The sequence below is a fragment of the Anser brachyrhynchus genome, assembly GCF_964034855.1.
Source record: "Anser brachyrhynchus genome assembly, chromosome: 2".
NCBI classification, from domain to species: domain Eukaryota; kingdom Metazoa; phylum Chordata; class Aves; order Anseriformes; family Anatidae; genus Anser; species Anser brachyrhynchus.
Window position 1 is genome coordinate 45,143,856 of NC_137695.1, and position 22,037 is coordinate 45,165,892.

The following is a 22,037-nucleotide window of genomic DNA, read 5'->3' on the forward strand; positions in this document are numbered from 1 at the left end:
TGGTTTTATGACTATTGGCGATGTACCTAGTTATTGAGTGTCAAGGTTAAGATTGTCAAACATTCTGTGTCAAGTCCTGATAAATTTGTGAGCTCTGAGAATAAAAAGGAACTCCTCATCATCCTTATGTCCTGGACTTGAGAGCCTCCTGTTATTGGAAGGAGATCTCAATGTACTCCAAAGCTTTGATCCCTGTCCTCTTTCTTAGAAGAGATGCTAGACTTGACGGGTTGATTTTTTCCCTCTGGCAAATCCCAGTTTTTCTTTTCACTCTGCAGGAAAATGTTCTTCTTAGAGTCTAATACTCAAATACATGGAATTAAAACTTTTGTTTGGCCATCATGAATACCACAGTAACGAATATGAAAATCAGGTTTGAACAATCAGATTTTGGCCTTTATTTTTGTTGTTCTACAACGTTTCACAAGTATAGTTAACAGCAAGCACACTGCTGTTGTCATGCAGATGGGTCTGCTGTGCCTTTGTGCTTGCTGTAATTTCAATGAAAGACTTCTGTTTTCTCCTTTGGAGGAAATAGTCACTCCACAAGGATTTATGATAGCTTGGATAGCCATGTTTAAGCAGGTATATTCAGCATTTATGTGACAAACTGCATTGGGTCTGAAGGACAAGGAAATTCTAGGGAACTTACTGGAAGTGGCTGTGTTTAGATACCACAAAACTCAATTGATTTTAAGAGCTGCCAACCAATTACCCATCAAGCTGAGTGTAGCTCTGAGTCATCAAGGCATGAGCTCTGTAGAAAAAATTGTAACTCAGCAGAGACTCTTTCAAGCCTTAGAATACGTGGTGAATTGTCAAAGCCGTTGGTCTGCGTGGAAAGGATTTGACCAGATGTTGCTACTTAATGTTGATCAGATCTGTGCAGCTTGTACCACATCACCTCTTCTTGGCGCTTTGTGTTATCAAGGGTTGCTTTTCCATCAGAAATACCGTTCCTTAGAAGTATGTGGGAGAGTCCCAGGGTCATACAGTGCCTGTGAGATTTTGATCCCTCTCTTGGCAGCTGATGAGAGAGGAGATACCACTTGGGTATAACACTGAAGGAACTGTAACCATTTTACCATATTGCTCTGAAGGAAAGGGGGAGCTTATCGAGCAGTTCACTTCAGAAAGTCACCCCTTTGGGTACGGGTCACTGTGCAGCTGTGCGTGCAGGGAATCCTTCCCAAGGCCCGTACTTTGAGCTGTGTAACAACCAGTCCATGCCCAACAGGTAACAGGAAAACTGCAGCAGGGGTACCTACAGCAAATGCTGAGCAGGGAAATGAAGGGATTTAGGACTTTGTGTATTTGTCACAGCAGCTCACTGTACAGATCGCAAGACTCCTTCACCCCACAAGGGTACAGGGCTGCAGAGGGTTTGCCCAGCACAGCAAGACGATCCCAAAAGCATTCGCACTGCAGCAGGCTGTCTCCTAGAGCTGCTTCTGTGCTGTGGCCTTAGGGTACTGGTGAGTCAGAGAGGCTGATGGCGTGGTGTGCAGGGAGTGGAACATGCCTGGCTCGGTGGGGATGGTTCGTGCCAGGTTTCTTGCAAGCCTCAAAGCCTGGGAAGTATTGGTGGGGGGAGGGAAAGGGAGAGAAAAAGAGAGAATGCGATGCTGAGGGGCAGCAGGGCAACACACCTGATATCTCCTGCTTTCCTGTCTTCACTAGGATGTGGGGTAATCAAGTTGGAGACGAAGGCGCAAAGGCGTTCGCAGAGGCCCTGAGGAACCACCCCACGTTAACGAACGTGAGGTAAAACCCCAGCTGAGCCTGGCAGCTCGACATAGCGCTGACTTTCCCACCGCGCTTCGAAGCAGTGACTCTTTCCACCACTCGTTAGCTTGGGACGCCATCTGGTATCGTGGTCTTCACTTCGTACCTAACAGGTGCCGGGTGCAAGCAAGAGGCCAGGTTGTTTGAATCGAAAAGCCCCGTGCAGCCATAAAGCAAGTTAAAAATGTTGCAGGGCTGGCATCCTTTCCTCTCTCTGCACCTCCTCTCCTCATGCCGCAGAGTTACTGGCATTTGTGAAGGCACATGGTCAGTGGGTGCCATTTTGATCTGGGAGCGTTAGCAGAAGGATACACAAGCTGTTGCAGAACCAGGCTCCAAGGGAGCTCGGTGTTAACAGTTGCTGTGGTGAAGATACAGCAGTTCTTACCAAAGTAAGTCTTAGACAATCCACTGTTTGGGTAGGGACTGCGGTGTTTTTAATTCAGGTTCAGCCTGTAATCCAGTGGAGCTGCAACACCACAAAGTCAGTGGCAATGAGATGTGGATCTCACTGGAGTTCAGTAATTAATCTCAAACTAGCCTTCTGGAAGCCCTAGTGTGGGTGAAGTTGGCAGCACAGCAGGGAGAAGCCAGCAGTGTACAGACAGCCCCTCCCCTGCCTGTCTTTCAGATCCCAGCTGGGGATTTCAAGGTGCGTATTGTGGCTGCTGCTGCTGTTTTGGAGTCCCTCCACACAGCTGGAGCACTGGGATCGTGGTGATCCTTTCAATTTGTCTCCCAGTTCCACTGGCCTCTCTGGTGAGGGAACAGATGAGGTTTCTTGGTTTCCCCACAAGGTGGCACATGGCACCGTTTTCTTCACAAATACAGCGCTCGGGGAGTTTGGGGATCTCTTGGGAGCTTATTGCTGCCACTTCAGATCCAGGGATTTCAGAGCTGGTGGCTTGTCCTCCTTTCTGTCAGCTTATAGCTGGGCTTAAAAAATTAAAAGCTGAGCAGGTGCAGTGACCTAGATATATTTAAACTTAAAAGCTATCTGAAATAGCCATCTCCCCCTAATTGCAGAATCCATCTAGATGCATCAGACTTGAAAGCAAACAGTTTGAACCTGAATCAGAGCTGGCTTACACCTGGGATTCTCAGACGGGAACAAATATGCTGATGAATGTGCTTGCAAAAATAAGGAGGGGTAACTGCAAGCTACAGCCACGTTTTGCTGGCACCTGTGCAGGGTGAATCTTCAGCTCTGCAGTGTACTTGCACTGGGGCTCACTTCTTATATTCCACCGGTTAATCTTGGTTCATGATTTAAATGCACAGCTAGCACCAGCTCAATATGGTAGCTTTATGCAAAGGTTAAGAGAAGATAGTTCCTGCTACATCAGCTTACTTCAGCATATTTGCCATTTTTAGGCTCAGTCATGAGGGACTGACAGTATACAGTCCCAGCGGAAGTTATCAGGGGCTCATGCTAGCACATATTCGTGCCATTGCCCCGCTTCATCCCCTTTCTGCCTTTTTTTTTTTCGAGGCCTTGCACTGTTTTCAAGCTCTGGCCTAGCTTCTGAGGATGGAAATGCTTTTTGAACTCGCAAAGCCTGAAGCATAAGTTTTAACTGGATGATTTTGCCAATGTCTATTCAAAGAACGAAGGGCAGACTAAGAAATGTTTGTGGTTTGTAATGGAAAGCATGCATTTACAAGCTCATCTCTCCCTGCACAACAGAAGGTATTGTGTTTAAGAGTCAAAACACACCACTTAAAGGAAAAAGTGCCCAGTTTGTACAGGGGGTTGGGATGACAAATGCATGTACAAACCTGTGTGCTGCTGAGCACAACTCTCTCCTTGCTAAAAGCCACAGCTCTCAAAATCATCGGCTGCATCTCTGCTGTCAGTCCCTAGAGTGAGTTTGCAGTCACCGACAGCAAACCTTGTGGCCTGTATGACAGACCTGCGATCAGGCAGCAGCCTGTGATCTGTTCTCCCGTGTAAAATTGACAAAGACCTGCTGGTTTGCAAAGTGTGTGAGCTTTGGAGCAGCCAAATACTGAACTGGACCACTGAGACACAGATCGTCCAGGATACTCATTAGTGTTTGCCAGTGGCAGGGTCAAGTAATGCTGGCTGTCTCTTAAGCCTTTGTGTCTGTTTACTTCACAGTCTCGCATTCAATGGCATCACGTCAGAGGGAGGCAAAAGTATTGCTGAAGCCATGCAGCAAAACAACTCCGTGAAAATATTCTGGTAATCAGTGGTGTGCTCTGCTTCTCCTCTTCCTTCTCCAGAGAAAGCTGCAGCCTAGTTTTACTTCCTCTGATCCCATCTGCTCCTCCTCCTCTCCCTTCTCCCATCCCCTGTATCTCACTACCCTTTGGAAGAACGTGGATATGAGTAGCAGATCAGCTTTCCCGCCTGGAGGAGCATTGCTACACATAGAGTGTTTCTGTGGGAAGCTCGGTGTGTGATGTGGACTCCTTACATTCCCGTCGGTCTTGGTGTAGTGGTTTGGGATACCCCACTATTTGCATCGAATGTGCTCAGGTGAAGCCAGTCGTAGCTTTGCTGCAGTCCTGTGTTGACAGGGGAGCAGACCATACGTTTCACACAGTGGCTTAGGAACTTTTTACAGCTGCAGACCTCAAGCCCATGTCCAGTGAGAGTGCAGAGGGCTATGGGGAGGTTTGAGTTTCCTGACAATCGCTTGCATTACTCAATGCTGTTCACAGACCCTTTGACAGAGTCTTGTCCAGCCAACTTCCTCTGGCAACTGAAACTGTGCATGCTGGGTTCTGTGTGTCACTGGGTAACTTCAGAAAGATTGGTTGGGTTTTGAGTTATGGGAGCAGAAGCCTCTTGTTAGTGTCTCTGCAGACTGCTGCCTGAAAGCAGTGATTTAACCCATCTGCCTCTGGTTTTGTCATGTCCAGTATTGAGTTTGGGCTTCTCAGTTCCCCTTGTGGCTACCTGCAGTTCTGGTCTGTGCTTATTTCTACTCTCTCCACCTTCCTTTCACCATCTTCTCTCAATTCTTCATCCTCACAGGTTTTGTATCTCTTCAGTGCTGTCACTGCCTCTCCACCTTTTTCCACCACAGCTCACGTACTTTTTATTCACCTTAACATCATGAGAAAATATCATTAGATAGATCGTTGCTCCAAGAAATGATGTGATATTCTTGTCCCTTTTACCCCAGGGCTTCTCTTTAGCATGTCTGTGTGTCCAGACTTCAGAAATTGCTCGGGGCAGGAACAGCACACACCCCTTTGGCTGTCTAAAGCTAAGTCTCAGACGAGCTGGAAAAGAAGGGGGATGAAAAATAACGATAACATCTTAAGTCAACGTTTTCTCTCCCACTTAGGTTGACAAAAAATGAGCTGGATGATGAGGCAGCAATGAGTTTTGCAGAGATGCTGAAGGTCAACAAGAAACTGGTGCACTTATGGTGAGTTACATTCCACAGAGGCACAGGCTCTTTGGCAGTCACTGCATTAAAGCTTCACCTTCCAAGTCTATGTAGGTCACAGTAAGCTTTCTGTGCATGGTCTGGATGCAGCTGACTGGTTGTAGACAGTTTTAATAGAAAGTTAATAAAGCTGTGTCTAGCATCTAGAAACTGCTTTCCTACAGGGAAAAGTTTAAGCTATTTGTGTGTCCTGGTAAGTTTCGAACTACCAGCTGATTTCATTTATCTTTAGCAGAACATTACTGGCCTCCAACATAAGTTTCAGAAATCTACAAGCAGATAACTAGAATAAAATAACATTATTGTAACTCTTGCTATTTTGTCATCACTGTCAAAGTAGCCAGCTCAACTCTTACTCCTCCACCAAGAAGCTACATGACAGACACTTACACCTCCCATTTGCCTGATGTTTTCTTGTAGACGCTTTCACTGAGGGAAGACACTCAACCATGAGACACAAACTTCCAGGAAAGCAGAGGTTATGGTTTCTAGCAATCGCAAAGAGACTTGTTAAACTTCTAAAAAAACACAGCATTGGCTGTCCTAATCCAGAGGTTCACAGGAATTTGTCCATGAATGGGGTTGGGCAGATGTGGGCTGTGAAACAAACAGCCATCTATTCATCCCAAGTGGCCAAGAAAATGTAATAAACAGAGTCCCTTTACAGCTTATATAAAATCTTTGCTAGCCACCCTTTAGCATTCCTTATATTAATCATAGTTCATGCCCCTTAGGAAGCGTGCTGATTGTCAGAGGGGCTGAGTGCTTGAAGTCTGTTGTGAAAGCAGTAGAAGTCCTGCTGCCCATCACCCTGAAAATAAAAGGGGGGGGCGGGAAGGGCTGGATTTCTTTGCGCACAGCTGCAGATACGCTTCACTGGACGGTTCGGTTTGAGTCATGATAAAATTTTCCAAAGCAGACACAGTAGTGTAGTACAGTGGCTCAGTGTTGTCAAAGGGTTTCTGCTTGTAGGCAAATTTATCTCCTACCTTATTGGTTATATCAATGAATACCTCCAAAAGGTGGTGACCTATATAGATGGTTGCACTTGAGGCAGGATTAAGTGTTTTTCCAGCAGCTGAAAGAACCTAGTGGATCCCTTTGTGTTTTGATTCATTTACAAAGTGCAGGAAGCCCTTTAATGGGAACATCTCCCTGCTTCCGTCCTTCCCTCCATCCCTAAGAGATCATTCAGTTCCTTCTGATTTTCAGCCTCATGAATCTGGGGGATTCATTCAGGTAGCCACATGAAGTAGTACAGCTATGGGGCACACCACGATAGACTGAAAGGCGAGTAGTGAATTAGGACAGGATGATGAGTAGTTTTATACTCGTGTAGGTGAGGGGGCTTTGTTCATTTTTAGTTAGGGTTATGACCTGTTGGTAGTTAGTAAGGATTACCTACTGCTTCTTCATCTGTGCTGCTCGAAGATCTTTTGTACTTTTTCCCTTAATTTCAGATTTAGCATACTTCATATCTGCTAAGAAGACTTCACCTGTTCATACCAGAGCATAATGCAATGCGTAAGGATCTTGCTGGTCTGATAAACAAGACAGGAGGATTAGGCAAGCTCTGGATCATAGCTGCTAAAACACTGGGCCTACACAGATTTTGTACTCAGAATCTTCTGTACATAACTTAAAAATGCTGCTCACAGTGTTCTTAATAAGAACACAGAGCTAAGTAAGAAGTTAGAGTCCAAATCTCACAATCCTTTACCAGTGCCAGAATTCTCAGCAGCAGTCAGCTCTGTCAGCTCAGTACCTACAGAGTGCAGCCACATGCAGGCTTAAAAGGAAGTGATTGATGCTCCGGGCTCTGGTTCTGAAAGTGCATCTGTGGGGCATTTGACCAATGCTGGGTACCATCCTCCTGGATGGAAATCACAACTGCCTTCCTGTGGCAAAACTGACAGCTTTGCTCCGTGATGTCAAGCTGAGCTTAGGTTGTGCAGGTGGTGTGAAATAGTTTGCATGCAAGTTTGATATGAAGTGCTTTCTTTTCAGGCTTATCCAGAATCAAATTACAGCCAAAGGGGTGAAGTACCTCAGCGAAGCTCTCAAGGAGAACACGGCTATTAAAGAAGTCTGGTAAAGATCCTCTCCTCAAAGGCTCACTTTGTAAACTTTCTTTCCCTTCAAAAACACATCTGGCATTAACTTTCCAGCCTTAAAAAAATTAAAAAATCAGGCAAGTTTATGTGAGGCAGGGGCTGTAGATCCAGCGGCAGGTTTCAAAGAGGTAAAAAGCCTCTGTCATTGAAACACTTCCCTGCATGTTATGAATGTCAAAAAGTTTTGTGAGTTCCCATCTGTCTGTATCACCGACTCACTGAATGCATGTGTTTGCAGAATTAGGGGCTAAATTTCTAGACAAGTTTGCTTTTCATGATTTTTTTTTCAAACTTCTTAATGTGTTCATGCTTCTCAGGAGTTAAATCCCAACAAGCAGGAGATGGTTACATTTAATTAGCATTACTAATTTGGTTCATATAATTTGTGCTAGGATTCTTCTTCGGGCAGTGCTCCAGACACCTGAAAAGTGCTAAGCTACAAGGAGATTAACTTTTTTGTAAGATTTGCTTGTTTTGGATTAGGTAGGCATCACCCAGTCACGCGTGCGCATTATAAGGCATAAAGCCAAATACCACATTCCTTCCCTCACCTCAGGGAGCTCGGGAGTCAATAGAGTGGTGCTGGTTTTAGCACTGCTGCTCCTGTATTATTGAACCTGAAATTTATTTTTAAAAATACGTATTTGTTTTAGTGAAAGGACACTGGATTCTTGCTTGGAAAGACAATGACTCACTATCTGACTAGTGGCTTCCCTGGAGATGTGGAAAAGATGCTTTTTTTTCAAAGGCCAGCGTCAGCTGTCATCTACAAAGGAGGCCTCAATTCCCACTTGAGTCATTCTGAATTTTCAAACCGAAGTCTGTCTTTTGATTCTTGCCTGGATTTTGAGAGGTGTTTGTTAACCCTAATATTTTCATAGATCTCGGTGGTTTAATGGTATTCATCATTTCTGAACGCTGCACTTAGCAGGCTGCTTATTTTCAGGGGCATAAATATCAGCGTAGCTAGATTCAAAAATGTTGCCCTAAGTCATTTCAGATTAATAATGTCTGAGTACTTACAGGTTTTCTTCCTTTGTTGTCATGGAAGACACAAAAGGCTGTGAAGACAATATAAATTTCTTTTCTGAATGTTAAGAACCTTTGTCAGCTCTGTGCTGCTTTTCATAACAGTCCTGTCAACCTGACATTCTGCTCCGAGCAGCGTAGGGTTCTTGTACCCTGATGCTTATGGCCAAGACTTCTCAAAATGAACACACAGAAATCGACCCCCAGTTCTGTCAGCCTTCAGAAGCAATGCAGAAATGCAAGCAGATGGGTATCCAGCATGCGGGCGCAATCAATTTAATGAAATTTAGGTGTTCTGTTTTTCTTTCTGAAGAAGTAGCCTTGCTCCCTGTGTGTGCAGTGGGAGCAGCAGTGCTGCAGCCTGCCCGTTTGAGGCTGTTCCCAAGCGCGCACCCTTGGGAAGCTCACAGCTCACACAGCATCGCCGAGTTTTGATTTCTGCTCCAAAACCTTGGAAAAACAGAAGATGGGCACAATCACTGCCTCTCTTTCACATCCCTTTTATTTTCCCTCTCCAACAGTTTGAACGGGAACCTGATAAGCCAAGAAGAAGCCAAAGCTTTTGAAAATGAAGAGCGGATCATTTGCTTCTGAGTGAGGACTTTGCCATTTTGACAAGGTTCGTGTTACAAAGACTGCTCCTAAACTCAGACTACAGAGTTTATAAAGGCATAAACCAGCAGTACTTGTGGCAGGAGAGAGAGACGTGATTAGCTGTGTTTTTATGAGCAAGCTGCCCTCCCTCGGCTCCATCCCTTACCCTGCTCGCTATTCTTAATCCTTTCGGTGAGTGGGAAGTTGCCTTGGTAAATAATTCATGTCTGTATGGTGCTTTGAAGATGAAACGCAAAGTGCTAACAGACCAAATCCAGGAGCAGGTATATGGATTTGGGTAACTGAGTTTAGATTTATTCTGTACACTGATGTAAATAATCTCTAACTTATTTATACACACGCGTACACGAGAAGGGGTGCAAGATGCCCGGACTCCACAAGCTCACAGTATTATCTGCTTCATAACTGAAAACGATGGTCTTACTGGAAACAGAAACTGGCTGTAACAGTTGCATGGAACCGATGCTATCAGCGTGAATCCTTTTCTCCTGCCTAGAAATGAGGCCTTCATTTTCCCACTGGAAAACAGTAGTTGTAGGCACCATATTTTCTTTTTTTTTTTTTGATAAATGGATACGTGAGATTCAGATTACCTTCAATAATCTTTTTTTTTTCCCTATTGAAACCAATACATGTTCTTTTACACAAGCAGAAAACCTTACTACCATCACTGTAGAATCATAACACTGGCAGTGAAACACTTTTGCTTAAAATTTCCTGAGGGCTGCATAGAAACTGCCGCCTCCTGCTTTCACAGTATTTGTTCTGGGGAGAGGGTCTGGAGATAAATGTGAAAAATTAATTAGCAGGCTGTTCATTGCCTTGGCTCTTGGCCTAGACACTGTGCTGGTGGCAATACACCAATATGAAGTTGCCTAGCTTCAGGGGGGGAGAAAGGACAATTGAAAATCAATTGCGTCAAGTGGAAATCCCTTCTCCCAGCAACATGTAAGCACAAAAAAGCACTGAGATTTGCTTGGAAACCTTTTATCCTATGCGTCAACTAGTGCTAAGCACAAGGCAAGGTGCACATAGCAATGATAAGGACCAGCAAGAAAACACTATCCCCTTCCAAAGTAATTATCATTTAGAGAATGTTACTTTAGAAAGCCTTAAAAGAAACCAGTTTACAGAGAAGCAGGGTGCTTGATATTTATTTTTTGGTGCATATTAGGCATTCTTCATAAGGGGAAATCTCAAATTCTACCTTACACTGCTTACAAAGAGCCGAAAATGGAAAAGCACGATCCAGCTTCCTTCCTTCTGCCATGCTGTTGTCCCCCTAAAACTTTGAGAAATGATTCTGCAGTTGCTGACTAAGCCACAAAACTTCTTGACTAACCAAAAATAGGCTTTCTCTGTAGGTTTTCTCCTTTTCCTGCTTGGTAGCAGACCTTTACCAGTTCTCAGTTCTGTCTGCTCTTTCCAGCTCCCTAACATTTTACAATACTCATAAAGCTTTTCACAAAATAAGCAGTTTAAAGAAAAAAAAAAGATTAAAAACAACCTAGTAATTATTTTTCAGTGACTTTTCCTCCCTGCCCATGCTATCAGCACTGATTTTTTTTAGAGGGAGGCAGGCAGATGAAGCTTTCAGACTCTGCCAGAGGAAAGTCAGTGAATGATTTCCGCACCTGAGCCATTTGTTTACTGAAGCAAAAGGGCACAGTTACATATGAGCTGGATTTCAGTTGCAAAAACATCTGCCAAAACAAGGCCTTTAAAGCCTTCTCAGTCACTTCAACAAATCAGACACCTGTGCGCCTCGTCAAAATCTTGTTCATGGTTTATCTTACGAAGGGAGGAGACACCGGGGCGAGAAGGGCCTTCCCCAGAGCTGTCACTTGCCTGTGTTGGCAGAGTGCTCCCAGTTTGCTCTAATCATTGAATTATTTGCTTGTTTCCCGTGCCAGTCACACCCCCTTGGTTTCAGGGAAGATTTCAGGTTGCGAGAGTTCTGGGCTGGCCCGAAGGTCTGGGTCCAGCTGAGTCTGGCTCTGACAACCAAGAGGTTTCCCAGCACTCTGCTCCCAAGTTGCATCACAGCTCTGGGATGCTGGGGCTGGCGAAACTGCTCGGGGGCTGCTTGAGTGTCCTCCTTCGTTGGCACAGCACTTTGGGCTGCATTTCTTTCTTTGTAGTCTTACCAGACTACTTGCAGGGAGCTTCTGATCAACACCTTTGCGGTTTGCAGCGAGAGCCATGTTTACTGGAACACAGACACAACTGTAACTTTTTTAAGACCTGCTTGTAATTTGTGAAGACGTTCTCTGTATGCAGCATTATGTTTTTTCTACTTGTCTGCTGTGATAATAAACAGCTTTTTAAAGAACTCCAACAGGCTGCCTGCAAGTTCTTTGGCTTTGCTGAAGCAGTGTCAAGCAGACGCTTGGCTAGCTCAAGACAGAAACGTGACAGCCTAGTTCTGGCTGCCGAAGCCAGCGAAGAGCTGTCACAGCTGGAGAAGGGTGCTCACAAGGGACCGCTGAGGCAGCGAGTGCAGCCCGGTCACAGCACTGAAGGAAACCTCAAGCGACTCGGGTACGTACAGCAGCTCTGCTGCCAGGCCTGCTGCAGGAGCCCGCTGTGCTCCACGCACTGCTGGGGTGAACTCCTGCTGGTGGGAGCGTGCACCACGCGTGTTTGGCCGGTGCGAGCGGCGTGCCAGCACTGGCAGCGATGGGATAATACAGCAGCCCTTGAGAGATCCGTTGCAACGCCGTGGTTTCACACTCTGGTCACACACCGCCAGCGCTTTGGGAAAGGATGAGTCGCTGAGTTTCGTGTGCTAGCTGGGTGCTAGAACTGTGTCTCCAGCCATCAGAAGCCATGCTGAGATGGCTCCCATCGCCCTGGCACCGTGCTTGCACGCCAGGTGTTCTGGTGGCTGGTCCCTGAGCACACGCGAGGGTTTGCTGTGCGCTGGCAGCACAGGGCTGCAGAGCGTGTGGGGGGGGCCCTGGCAGCCCAGCAGAGCTGCTCGCTTGCTCGGCCATGCGTGGAGCCACGGACTTCTCAACTGATAAAAACAGTTCTTAGAAGCAAAAAGCGGCAGCTGCGCATGAAAGAGTTGAGTCTTGCTTCAGAAGGTAGAAACAGAATACCAGGACCGAGCTGGAAGAAAACGGAGGCCAGGCTGGGAGCTGCCTTGTGCACTCCAGGACTCAGATGTGCCACGCAGCAGAGCCCTCACACACAGCCCTTCCTGCCAGCCCCTAGGGGCCTGAAGGCGAACAGAGGGATGGTTTTTGTGCGAGCTGAGCACCACCGGCCAGCTGTGTGCAGTGCAGATGAGCCTGGAGTCAGGCATCTTCATGGAGAACGGTGCCCACAATGTGGCCACTTCCATCAGCGCAGAGGAGTGACCGCAGCCAGGACCAAACCAGCCCTTGCACAGAGCCTGTCCCTCTCTGCGGGCTGGCTCTTGTGCAGAAGAGCACCAGAGCTCAAGCCCTAGCAAACCCTTTGCAAACAACTAAATTACGCCCCGCCGCTTGCGTCCTGGGCTTCAGCCTGCACACAGGAGGCAGCAACTTAATCAGCTGCGAAAGCCTCGTGAGCCGCAGACTTGGAGCTCGTGGACTGGCGCAAATGAAGCTGTCAAGTGTTCATGCCCCCGCTACCTGCCAGCCTCTTTAATCCTGAATTTAGCAGATGTGAATCCTGGCACGGGTAACTTGAAGAGGTTTCCTCCTAACAAGCCACCGGTCCGCTGGGGCAGAGGAGGAGACCCCACTGCAGCATGGCCCCGTGGTGGGACTTTCTGGTCGGCGACGGAGCCAGTCCGGGGCAGACAGAGACTTTGTTCCTTTCCTTTTCCTAGCATTTGAAGCCTGCTTAAAGAATCAGCGAGGAAGGGAGGGGAGGAGACAAATGTCTTGGTTAAAATTTAAACGCATGTTCAGACAAAGAAATCTGTAGCCAGGGTGAAAAGGAAAAGCAGGGCAGGAGCCTGACACAGAGCGTGACTCAAAATGCAGGGGGCTGAGCCCGGAGAGGCACCAAGCACCTGCAGCTCCCACCGCGCTCAGCTGAGGGCCCTTCCCCGGGCTTTTAACGTCTGCCTCCCCTATTCTCTCGCCTTTACGAGGAGTGAGTCATCTTGCGTCAACCGACGATGGGCTTCATACAATTATTTATTTATGTCAAACCCTCCTCCCTGCCCCCACGCGTCCCTGATCTCATCCCCCTCAGAAAACAGACGCTTTATTAAGTGAGGCCTGGAAAACCCTGTCCCGCTCAGCTTCTGCGAGGGCTGCCCGTTGTCCGGGCGTGAGCAGGGTCCTGCTGCGGACGTGGGCACCTTTCTGGACGTGGGCACCTCTCCCGCCAGGGGGCACAGGGCCAGGTCCGTGACCGAGCTGCTGGAGGAGCACGCGGGGCTCCAGCCTGCACCCGCTTGGGCACGGACATGGCTCCTCACAGGTAGTGCTGGAAGGAGCACGAGGCCCTTCAGCTCAGGGCACTGAGAAGCCCAGGGGAGAGAAAACATCCCTGTTTAGCTCCAGCTGCTGAAGGAGACCCTCCCTGCTCCCTCCTTGCTCCTTGGCCACGAGTTTTGCTCCCCTTGCTGCTTCAAGGGACACCACATCCAGAAGCAAATGCTGGCCATGCCCGTGTCAGGCCCCGCACACACACAGTGGCTCACAGCAGAGCCGTGAGGTGAATGCGATACCAACTGGCTCCACAGATCTATGTTTCACACCCCAAATCCCGCACCTACTGAAACGGACTCATTTCCAGCGGATTTTCCTGACGCGAGGCCAAGCCCGGCGCTAACTAATTAGCGACTGCTCCCATAATACAGCTCCCATTTCACATGCCCAAGACAGAGGAGGAAAACGTATGAATTACTGGCAGTGAAGGAGAATTCAGGCTTCCCAGAAGGCAATCAGGAGAAAAAAAAAAAAAAGAAAGTTACACTAGGAAGAGATAGGAACATGTTCCTTAGTAACTACATCCAACTGTCTTGCTGCGGACTCAATTCACGCATTAAACCCCTCATCTCCCAAGGAGAGAGCTGCAAGCGTTGTAAACTCTTGCCAGGCTTTAACAAGGGGCTGAGCGACCCCAGCCGCTCCAGAAGGATGCTCTCACAGGCAGAGCAAAGCAAGGAAGGACAGCCAGCCTCGGAAACATCTTGCCACCATGCTGATGGCCCGGCTGGGAGCAGCACCCGCTGGGTTGAGCTGACACGCGGCCATATGAAGGTGCTTCCTGCCTGCGGAGCAAACTCCTTTCGTTTTCACCACCCACACATGTAACGCGCTCCGGTTCTGCTCAGAGCACCCACAGCTCGTTCCCTGACTGGGACTGAGGGAGAATCCAACGCCTCCCCCAGCAGCTCCTCTGCCTCGGGCTCGCTGCTTTCCAGCGGGGGCCACAGGTCCCCGGAGACGTGGAGTAATGACGGGGTCGGGCCTTCAGCGCCCGCAGCTGCCCACCCACCGCACGCGGCGCCGGAGGCAACGCCGACGAGTTGGGTAGCTGCGGTCCCCTTTGGAGGCAATGAGAAAAAAGAGGGGGAGCAGTTTCATGTGTGCTTTGTGTTGGTTTTGAGTTGTGTTGTTTTTTAAGCTGCCCACATGAATTTTCCATCTCCAGACCTGGCTGGTCTTGAAGGCCTCCATGTCTGCGAAGAATTGCCGCAGGAGACATCAGCCGGCAGGCCGCCAGCTCTGAGCTAGCAGGATGAGGGCCTGCCCTGCAGCAGGCCCCACGAGGGGCAGAGGGGCTCTGACAGCCTTAAGGCTGGCCCCGGGGGTCGAGATCCCCACCTGCAGGGCCTCAGACAGACAGGAGAGCCCGCTGCCCTTCGAGCTGGGTCTACACGTTTCTCTTCCTCCATTTTCGGTTTGGCCTGTAGCACAGACCCATGGCAGCTCTGCCCCGCCACGGCACTGCCTCATCCAATACTTTACAACCAAAATCACCTGGAAGTGTGAAGAAAACTGTGCTTCAAAAGATTTATTACATATATTTGTACATATTTTACATGAATGGAATGTTAACATACAACCTAAAAATCAATAAAAAAATATTTTCATTCATGATTATGTACTGGCAGACCATTGAAAAGAGTACCTCAGAACAACTTAAGTCAACTTGCAATCATACTGCTCAATTAAAAAAAAAATAATACAAACACGTTTTACATTAGACATTGCAAATTACATTCCGATTTCTGCTCAGGGTAATGAAGGAAGACATCTTGTCCATTACCACTGCACGTACGTGTGGCATCCCAGGAGCTAGCACCGCGCTCTGTGGGCAGGGTTAGCTCTGTGGGGAGAGGCGCAGGGAAGGGGGAACACAGACTGCACTCTCTAGCAGCAGGTACGCCTGCCAAATGGTAAGGGAGAGCTAGAATGAGACTCTCAGTCAAGTAAGAAGGTGAATGCTGGATCACCGCAGCTTTTAAAATTAAGCAGTTCCTTAAAGCAACCCCCCGGCAGCTGAGCCACCTCCTTTCTTCCTTGAAAGTTGGAGTACTTTGGCAATATCAGCTGGAAGAGAAATTCTGACTGTGCAGCAATGAATACTTCAGCTTCATCTTAATACATACAGGAAGATCACAGAATCTCTAGGTCTCTTCCTGTTAGCATTTCACACCTTGGGAGCTCGTGACCAGTTATGTGGAGAAGTGTTTACTATTACGTGTAACAAATTAGCAAAGAAAAGGGCAGACTTGAGGGAAAAACAAGAGGAACAGGATTCAGCAACAGATTATGTACTTGCAACATTGGGTTACTTACATTTGAAACTCTGCCAGTATCGAGCAAATCCTACTTATCATTGCAAAATCTTTGCCAAAGCACACTCAAGGGCAAAAGTCTCTCAAACAAACATAAATAGATTAAAAGCTGCCAGAAGGATCGGCAGCTAGCTGGCTTGCTGCCTTCCAGTTATTGTACTCTGGCAACCTATTAGATCAATGCCAGAGCCACGTCCAACCTTTTCCAGGTGCAGGATATTCCCGCAACGCTTTATCTGAGCAAGTCTTCAGCAACTGGTAACGCTGTACAACGAGGTCATTTTATGGTTTGCCCCATCATCAGCTCTGACGCATTTAAGTAAGAAATTACGTTCCAGAACACTATACAGTGGGCTGGGCAGCCAAGCAGACTGGGTAGGGCAGCACTCAGAAGATAACCAAATGCAACTTGAGAGAGTCAAGACTGTTTTTTTGTTTTTTGTTCCCACCCAGTAGGCTAAAAGATCTTCAGTTTGATTTTAGAAACAAGTTAATTAATATTGGAGAAACATCGCATTAGTTTTACATTTAGGAAACAAACACTGGACACAGTTCTGTTTCTCTCACAGATTATTTTGAGTGACACAAGGTTAAGTGGTACAAGCTGATGATGCTGCTAAAGGAAAAAAAAATGTTTGGCTGGTTTGTAGCAAAACTCATAACAAGCCCTCCTCTTTCAACCACAGTCTCTTACTTTAATTTTGCTGGTGCCAATTGAAAGGATTTCCAATGGGGATATGGCCGTAAAATGTAGCACGCCTTCAGCTACAAACAAGGGAAGAAATTTATACTAAAATGGCTTTTAAGCTTGGCGGGGTGGAAAGTGAATTAGAAAATGCAACGCTCATCAAGAACTAAGACAGTCCTCCACTGGCAAAGTGAGCTGGAAGATCCCATGGTGGCATTTCTGCATTCCCCGGTGTATGGGAGTCTCTCAGCAGGAAACTCCCAACCGTACATACAGAATTAGCAGATACAAAACTACAATACCAAACTTGTGCACAAGTGTTCTCTTTCAATGTGACAAAGCAGCTAAAATTCACAAACTCGGAGATGTCATGGCCTGCATCAAAACCAACATACGCTTTGTTGCTGTCTCCTTAGAGATGTTAGTAGCATTCGAGTGCCACGTTCCCTTGTTTTGGTGGAACACAGAAGACACGCAGTAAGTTTCTGAAGCCCTCGAATGGAAAAGGTGGTGCACCAAAAGCAGCCATAAACACATCTCATGTATTAGGCATTACACGTCTATAAGCACCAGCACAAAGATCCACATTTCTGAATAAAAATGATCTTTCTCGCTTTTGCTGGGAGTCAGTTTTACCAGCTCTCCAGTCTTTCAGCAAAGACTTAATTAAAAAGCCAGTGCTCCTAGCATTAGGAACTAGGACAGATATATAAACCTGGAGATTGTTTAAGTCATAAAAACCCCTTTACATCATAAAGGGGGGGAGCAGGGAGAGAAAATAAAGGTCACAAGTACCCACCCACATCTTTGTACATTACTTACACATTTTCCATTTCAATATACTGCAGTACACTTACCCTGGAATATGAAAATTAAATTGATTACAAATAAGACCATCTGTTTTACGCTTTATTCTTCCCAAAAATAAAATACCACAAATTTGCAGTGTGCTTCATATTTTTTCCTTTTCCCACTGAACTCACCACCTAACAAACATGTCGAAAGAAAACTAGCTAACTACTTCCAAAGGAAAACGATATTAGAGACAGCGATTTATAAGAGACAGGGCAATCAGTGCCCTGCGCTGACAGTAGCACGGCTCTCTTGGCATTGTATGGAGGGCAGTTATGTACAAACCAAATCACAGCCACCTCCACTACGAACTTCCGAACACAAGTTGCCACTCAAGATACACGGGTATGTGACGAGCTCAGAAAAACCTCACATTTCAAGACAGTGTTGAGTCTACTCTTCCCCTTCCGGCAAGCAGCATGTTTATGGCAGACCTGAGTATGGGAATCGTTTCACACCCTTACGTACTTGGGGAAGATATAGGCCAGATGACAGAAAATACTCCGAAACAGCACAGAATTGGCAATCTCAATATATTTACAGGCAAAGAAGCATATCGCACCGTAATTTTAGTTATTGCTTCTCGTGGACAAGTGTGGGATTCCTTGACTGAGACACAGGACTTGTTTGGTGTTTATTTCCCCCTTCTGAAGCACAATGACTCAGGACCACTGCGAGGATGTTTTTAAAACGAAGGTGTTGCCTGTTATTTCAGCTACATCTACAGCATGGTTGTCTCCAGCTGGCCAACGCAGCTGGTGACAAAGCTTACGAAGGCGAATATCCACAGGCATTTTCAAACCCAAGCATCAGTCTCATGCTTCCAGGGTCATTCCTGGCTTGGTCTATATTACAAGTTTTGATAGAAGAAAACCTACCTTAGCCTTTCAGAAGAAATTTATAAATACCAAGAATGCAAAACCAGCATCTAGGGCCGGCCTCGTATCAGTTCCTCAAACAAACCAAAGTAGTGCAGCTCTGATGGAAGCAGGAGCAGACTGCTGCCTGCAAAACCACGCATCGACGCGACAGCTACTGGCATGCTGTTCAAACACCGGCCCGACGTGCAGGACAGCAGTGAGAGCTGCTGGATCTTTACACCACCTACTTGCATCTGAACACAGGAAACCCAGGTGCCCAAAACAGCAGTAAATGAACTAGAAATATGAACTACCAAAACCAAGCTTAAGTTGTAAACAGATTTATAATATTTATCTACTTAATCCCCCAGCCAAAGACTATCTATGACCTTGGAGCACAGGACACCAACACGCTAACCTACCCGCTTTACATATTACAGGTGAGTTTCTGTAGGCGTGAAGCCAACAGCAAACATCGAATCAACGTGAATGCGAAAGCCTTCCTTTCAGAAGACAGCGGGAATTTAAAACATTGGAAAAGTGGGCCTGCAGGCAACACCACTGCTCGAGTACTACAGGTGCTGTAATCCCTCCTACCCCCCAGCCCCTATGACAATACAAGGCAACACAAATGGTTCTCGGCTAAAAAGGAATCTGTACAGGGAACTACTGTACACGTGATGTGACTACAGAATTGAAAGTGTGACAAAATGGTTCTGCTCCCACTGAAAAAGAGAATACAGCAGGGCCCCACAGCTACAGGTTCAGCTGAAACCAGTGATGCAAGCCCAAAAATGTAGAAACTGCACCGTCAATTACGAAAATTATCTAGTTTGGACTCCTTTAGATTTGCAGCATAACAATGGCATTTTACAGTGCAACATTTGGGGAAAACTGTTACCCAGGAAAGAACTGCTCTGCAAGCAAGACAGGAGAGTCTAGTAACATGCACTGCACTTGTTCTCCTGGATAGCAGCAGTTGCTCCTGCTCTTTGCCCCTTTTGATATGAATCACAGTAGCAACAGAGAGAAATATGTATTTAAACAAAAGAAGAACAGCAGAATTATGTATGTACAAGAAAAATGTTTGAAGTGTGCAAATTTATTTTCGCTACTGAAACCCACTAAAACTGCTGTCAGGAATAAATATTCATAAACTCTTCCCTGTACTGTGAAATTCAGATACTACTAGGATTAATTCTTGATATAAAAAGTACTCTTCTAAGCCCTGATATCTGTTCCAGTTTTTTGTCTTCTTTTTTTTTTCTTTTTTTGAACTGTAATACCTTATGGGAACTAATACTTAACCACAGTTTTACTTGGTGTACCCCCCAGAGACAACCGGTGTTTCATGGAGCCCTGGTTATACTAATATAATACAGTAAAATAATAATAAATTAAACAAATGCAGGTGCCTTTAAAAAAAGAACGAAAAACCACACTGTCAAATGCTAGCCTCCACATGAAGAGACCAATGATTTAGATGCAAAGTACTACAAATCCTGCCATCAGATAAAACATTCAAACAAGGAAACAAAGAAAAACTTGCACATACGTGTTTTAAAAATTAAACACAATTCCCACCTTGATGTTATCTCACCCATGCCTATTAAAAAAAAAAAAAAACACTCTTGCTGTGCCCACATTTGTAGTTATTCATTTCCACCTCAGGAGGCAGCCTGGAGATGAGAGTAGTACAATAAAATAATTACCTGAAACATTTTTAAAAAAATACCCGTTAAACAAATTACCTTAACTGGCAGCACTTAAAATTGGTAATTCTTCTTTTTTCCTATTTAAAAAAAAAGTTGCATAGCTGTAAGATTTTGCTTTGCTGCATTTTTTTTTGTTTTGTTTTTACTCACAAGCAGTAAAAGAGAAGTTTTAGTTACTTAAATAGCAATACAATGTGCAGATTTCAACAATCCCTATAGCTTGATCAATATAAATTAGTTACCTGTCCCAGTTTTACTCTTTGGACTGCATTGTGACAAAGGTTTAGTTACAAAATTTTGAAATATAGTATTCCTATGCAGAGAAGTTTGTTTTCTGTTCTTGTAAAAGTGAAGAACATAAAACAGGGTGTGAATTCAGTAAATAAGGTCACACTGTTAGATTACATTTAATTTGCCATTTACTCTTCTTCAGCCAACGAGAAGGTGAAAACGTCCCCATTTAAAAATGGGGCCACCCTCCTGCAAGGGTCTCAGATAGCACGTATCGAACGTCTCGGCTTCCACTTGAGGCAGCAGGAAACGTGTCCAATAACCCGCTTCTTCACAGAACCAGAAGTTAGGCTGAAATTAGGAACTTTGGCCTTCGATACAAAAGAGTGTCAATAATGTCTGTGGGGAGTAGATTGTTACAGAATGTGCAGCATTTTCAAAATCCCTGTGTGTCCTTTGCATGAGTGTTTGGTATACTGAGCACTACTGGTGTCCGCAATGCTTTTTCCATGTCACTGTCCATCTTTGCCTTTTTCAGCCACAAAGAACAGTTAAGTCTCAAGCCAGGCACGCTGTGTTCAGCAAGGGAACCGCAGATCTCCTATGTTTTCTGATCAGTGGAAGCAGCTGTTGAAAAAGCAGAAGACAAAGTGTCAGCATTTCAGCTACTTCAATATATAATACACAGAAACAGCATGAACACAAACACTGCGTTTTCCTTCCCCTTTTTCCTAAAACCCCCAATTATCACCATCTCTGCTGTGAAAAAACAAGGGTTTAACAAGAGACTACACATCCATGAACATTTGAAGAGACAAACGTGCTCATAAGCGGCATGTGGGCTTCTTTCACCATTCATTTGTTGGGTGCAGCGCAGGAAATGTGTTTATCAATTTCAGCTAACATAGGCCCTGAGGTTAAAGTAATCATCCCTGTAGCAGGATATCTTCCCTCATGTTTTCTCTGCTACCCCTTCAACAATCATACCACTGCAATGTGACCTGCAACACAGACTCGTGAAGCAAGGTGAAACAAGTGAACAGATAAATGCCAGCAATGAGGTCTTCAGACTTTTTTTTCCCCTAAATCTCTAGCAGAACAACAAAAACAAACCTTAACTTGCCGACCAGAATTTCAGATATCCATTCCTTTAAGAATTGTGATGTGTGTCGGTGTTTTGCAATGCTTGGGGGCAATAGTTTAATGCAAGATAAAGATTTAGAACTAGTCAACTGAAAGAATAAACCTATCCTTTAAACCTTTGACACTGATTACAGATCTGAAATGATTAACACCAAACATAAGCTGGAAAAATGTGAACCTCTGTGGGATGGGATAGATGGGAACATGTTAACTTTAAAAAAACAACAAAAAAAAACATTCTGGAATGCATTAAAATGAAAGTGGTTTTGAAAATACCTAATTTCAACTTTTTTTTTCTTTTATGATTCCAAAAGCTTTCTGTCAGAAATAAATGCCAGTACTTGTGGAACAATCCAAAATTAAACGATTGTATTATTTTGATCTTGTTTCATTTCCACAGAAAAAGTACTCTTTAAAAGTTAATGCTAAAACTTCACTGGCACTGACTTGCCACTTTCCAGTACTAAAAACGAAATACACCATTTCAGACCACACCATACAAGGATGCAGAAACCTTTTACATATTGTAATATACGTCATTACTTACTGATTAACGTTGCTGTTCTGAGACACAGTAGCAAATTCACAAATTAAGAAAATAGCATCGAGAGTTATTTCAGATAATCAAAATATTTGTTGTTGAAATGTACATGTCTGAAAAGAAATATTACCTAAAAACATGAATCTTCTCTTAATCTGATGGATGCTCAGGGCAAGATCTATTTACTTCAAACCATTCATCTATGCAGCTGTTGGATGCAAGACAAAAATGAAAACGATTGACATGAAAATCCCAGTAACAGCAGTAAGAAATGCATATAAATAG

The 22,037-nt window shown here is 45.3% G+C and overlaps 2 protein-coding genes across 6 annotated transcripts in view; one reads left to right on the forward strand and one right to left on the reverse strand.

Annotated features, from left to right (window-relative positions):
• NOD1 (nucleotide binding oligomerization domain containing 1) overlaps positions 1 to 20,697 on the forward strand; it is a 37,537-nt gene extending 16,840 nt beyond the window's left edge. For 2 of the 5 annotated variants that reach the window (XM_080578313.1, XM_080578314.1), the window contains exons 8-12: positions 1,681 to 1,764; positions 3,908 to 3,991; positions 5,106 to 5,189; positions 7,218 to 7,301; positions 8,875 to 20,697. In XM_080578313.1, coding sequence (XP_080434439.1) covers positions 1,681 to 1,764; positions 3,908 to 3,991; positions 5,106 to 5,189; positions 7,218 to 7,301; positions 8,875 to 8,947 — 409 coding nt within the window. In that variant the 3' untranslated portion in view covers positions 8,948 to 20,697. Of the gene's footprint in view, positions 1 to 1,680; positions 1,899 to 3,907; positions 3,992 to 5,105; positions 5,190 to 7,217; positions 7,302 to 8,874 lie in introns of those variants that run through there. The other 3 variants (XM_080578315.1, XR_013945813.1, XR_013945812.1) reach the window with 3 other exon arrangements.
• Positions 14,921 to 22,037, reverse strand: part of ZNRF2 (zinc and ring finger 2) — a 60,299-nt gene continuing 53,182 nt past the window's right edge. Inside the window, 2 exon segments of the mRNA XM_080578316.1 lie at positions 14,921 to 20,695; positions 21,883 to 21,960. Of these exon segments, the coding sequence (XP_080434442.1) occupies positions 21,903 to 21,960 (58 nt within the window). The 3' untranslated portion in view covers positions 14,921 to 20,695; positions 21,883 to 21,902.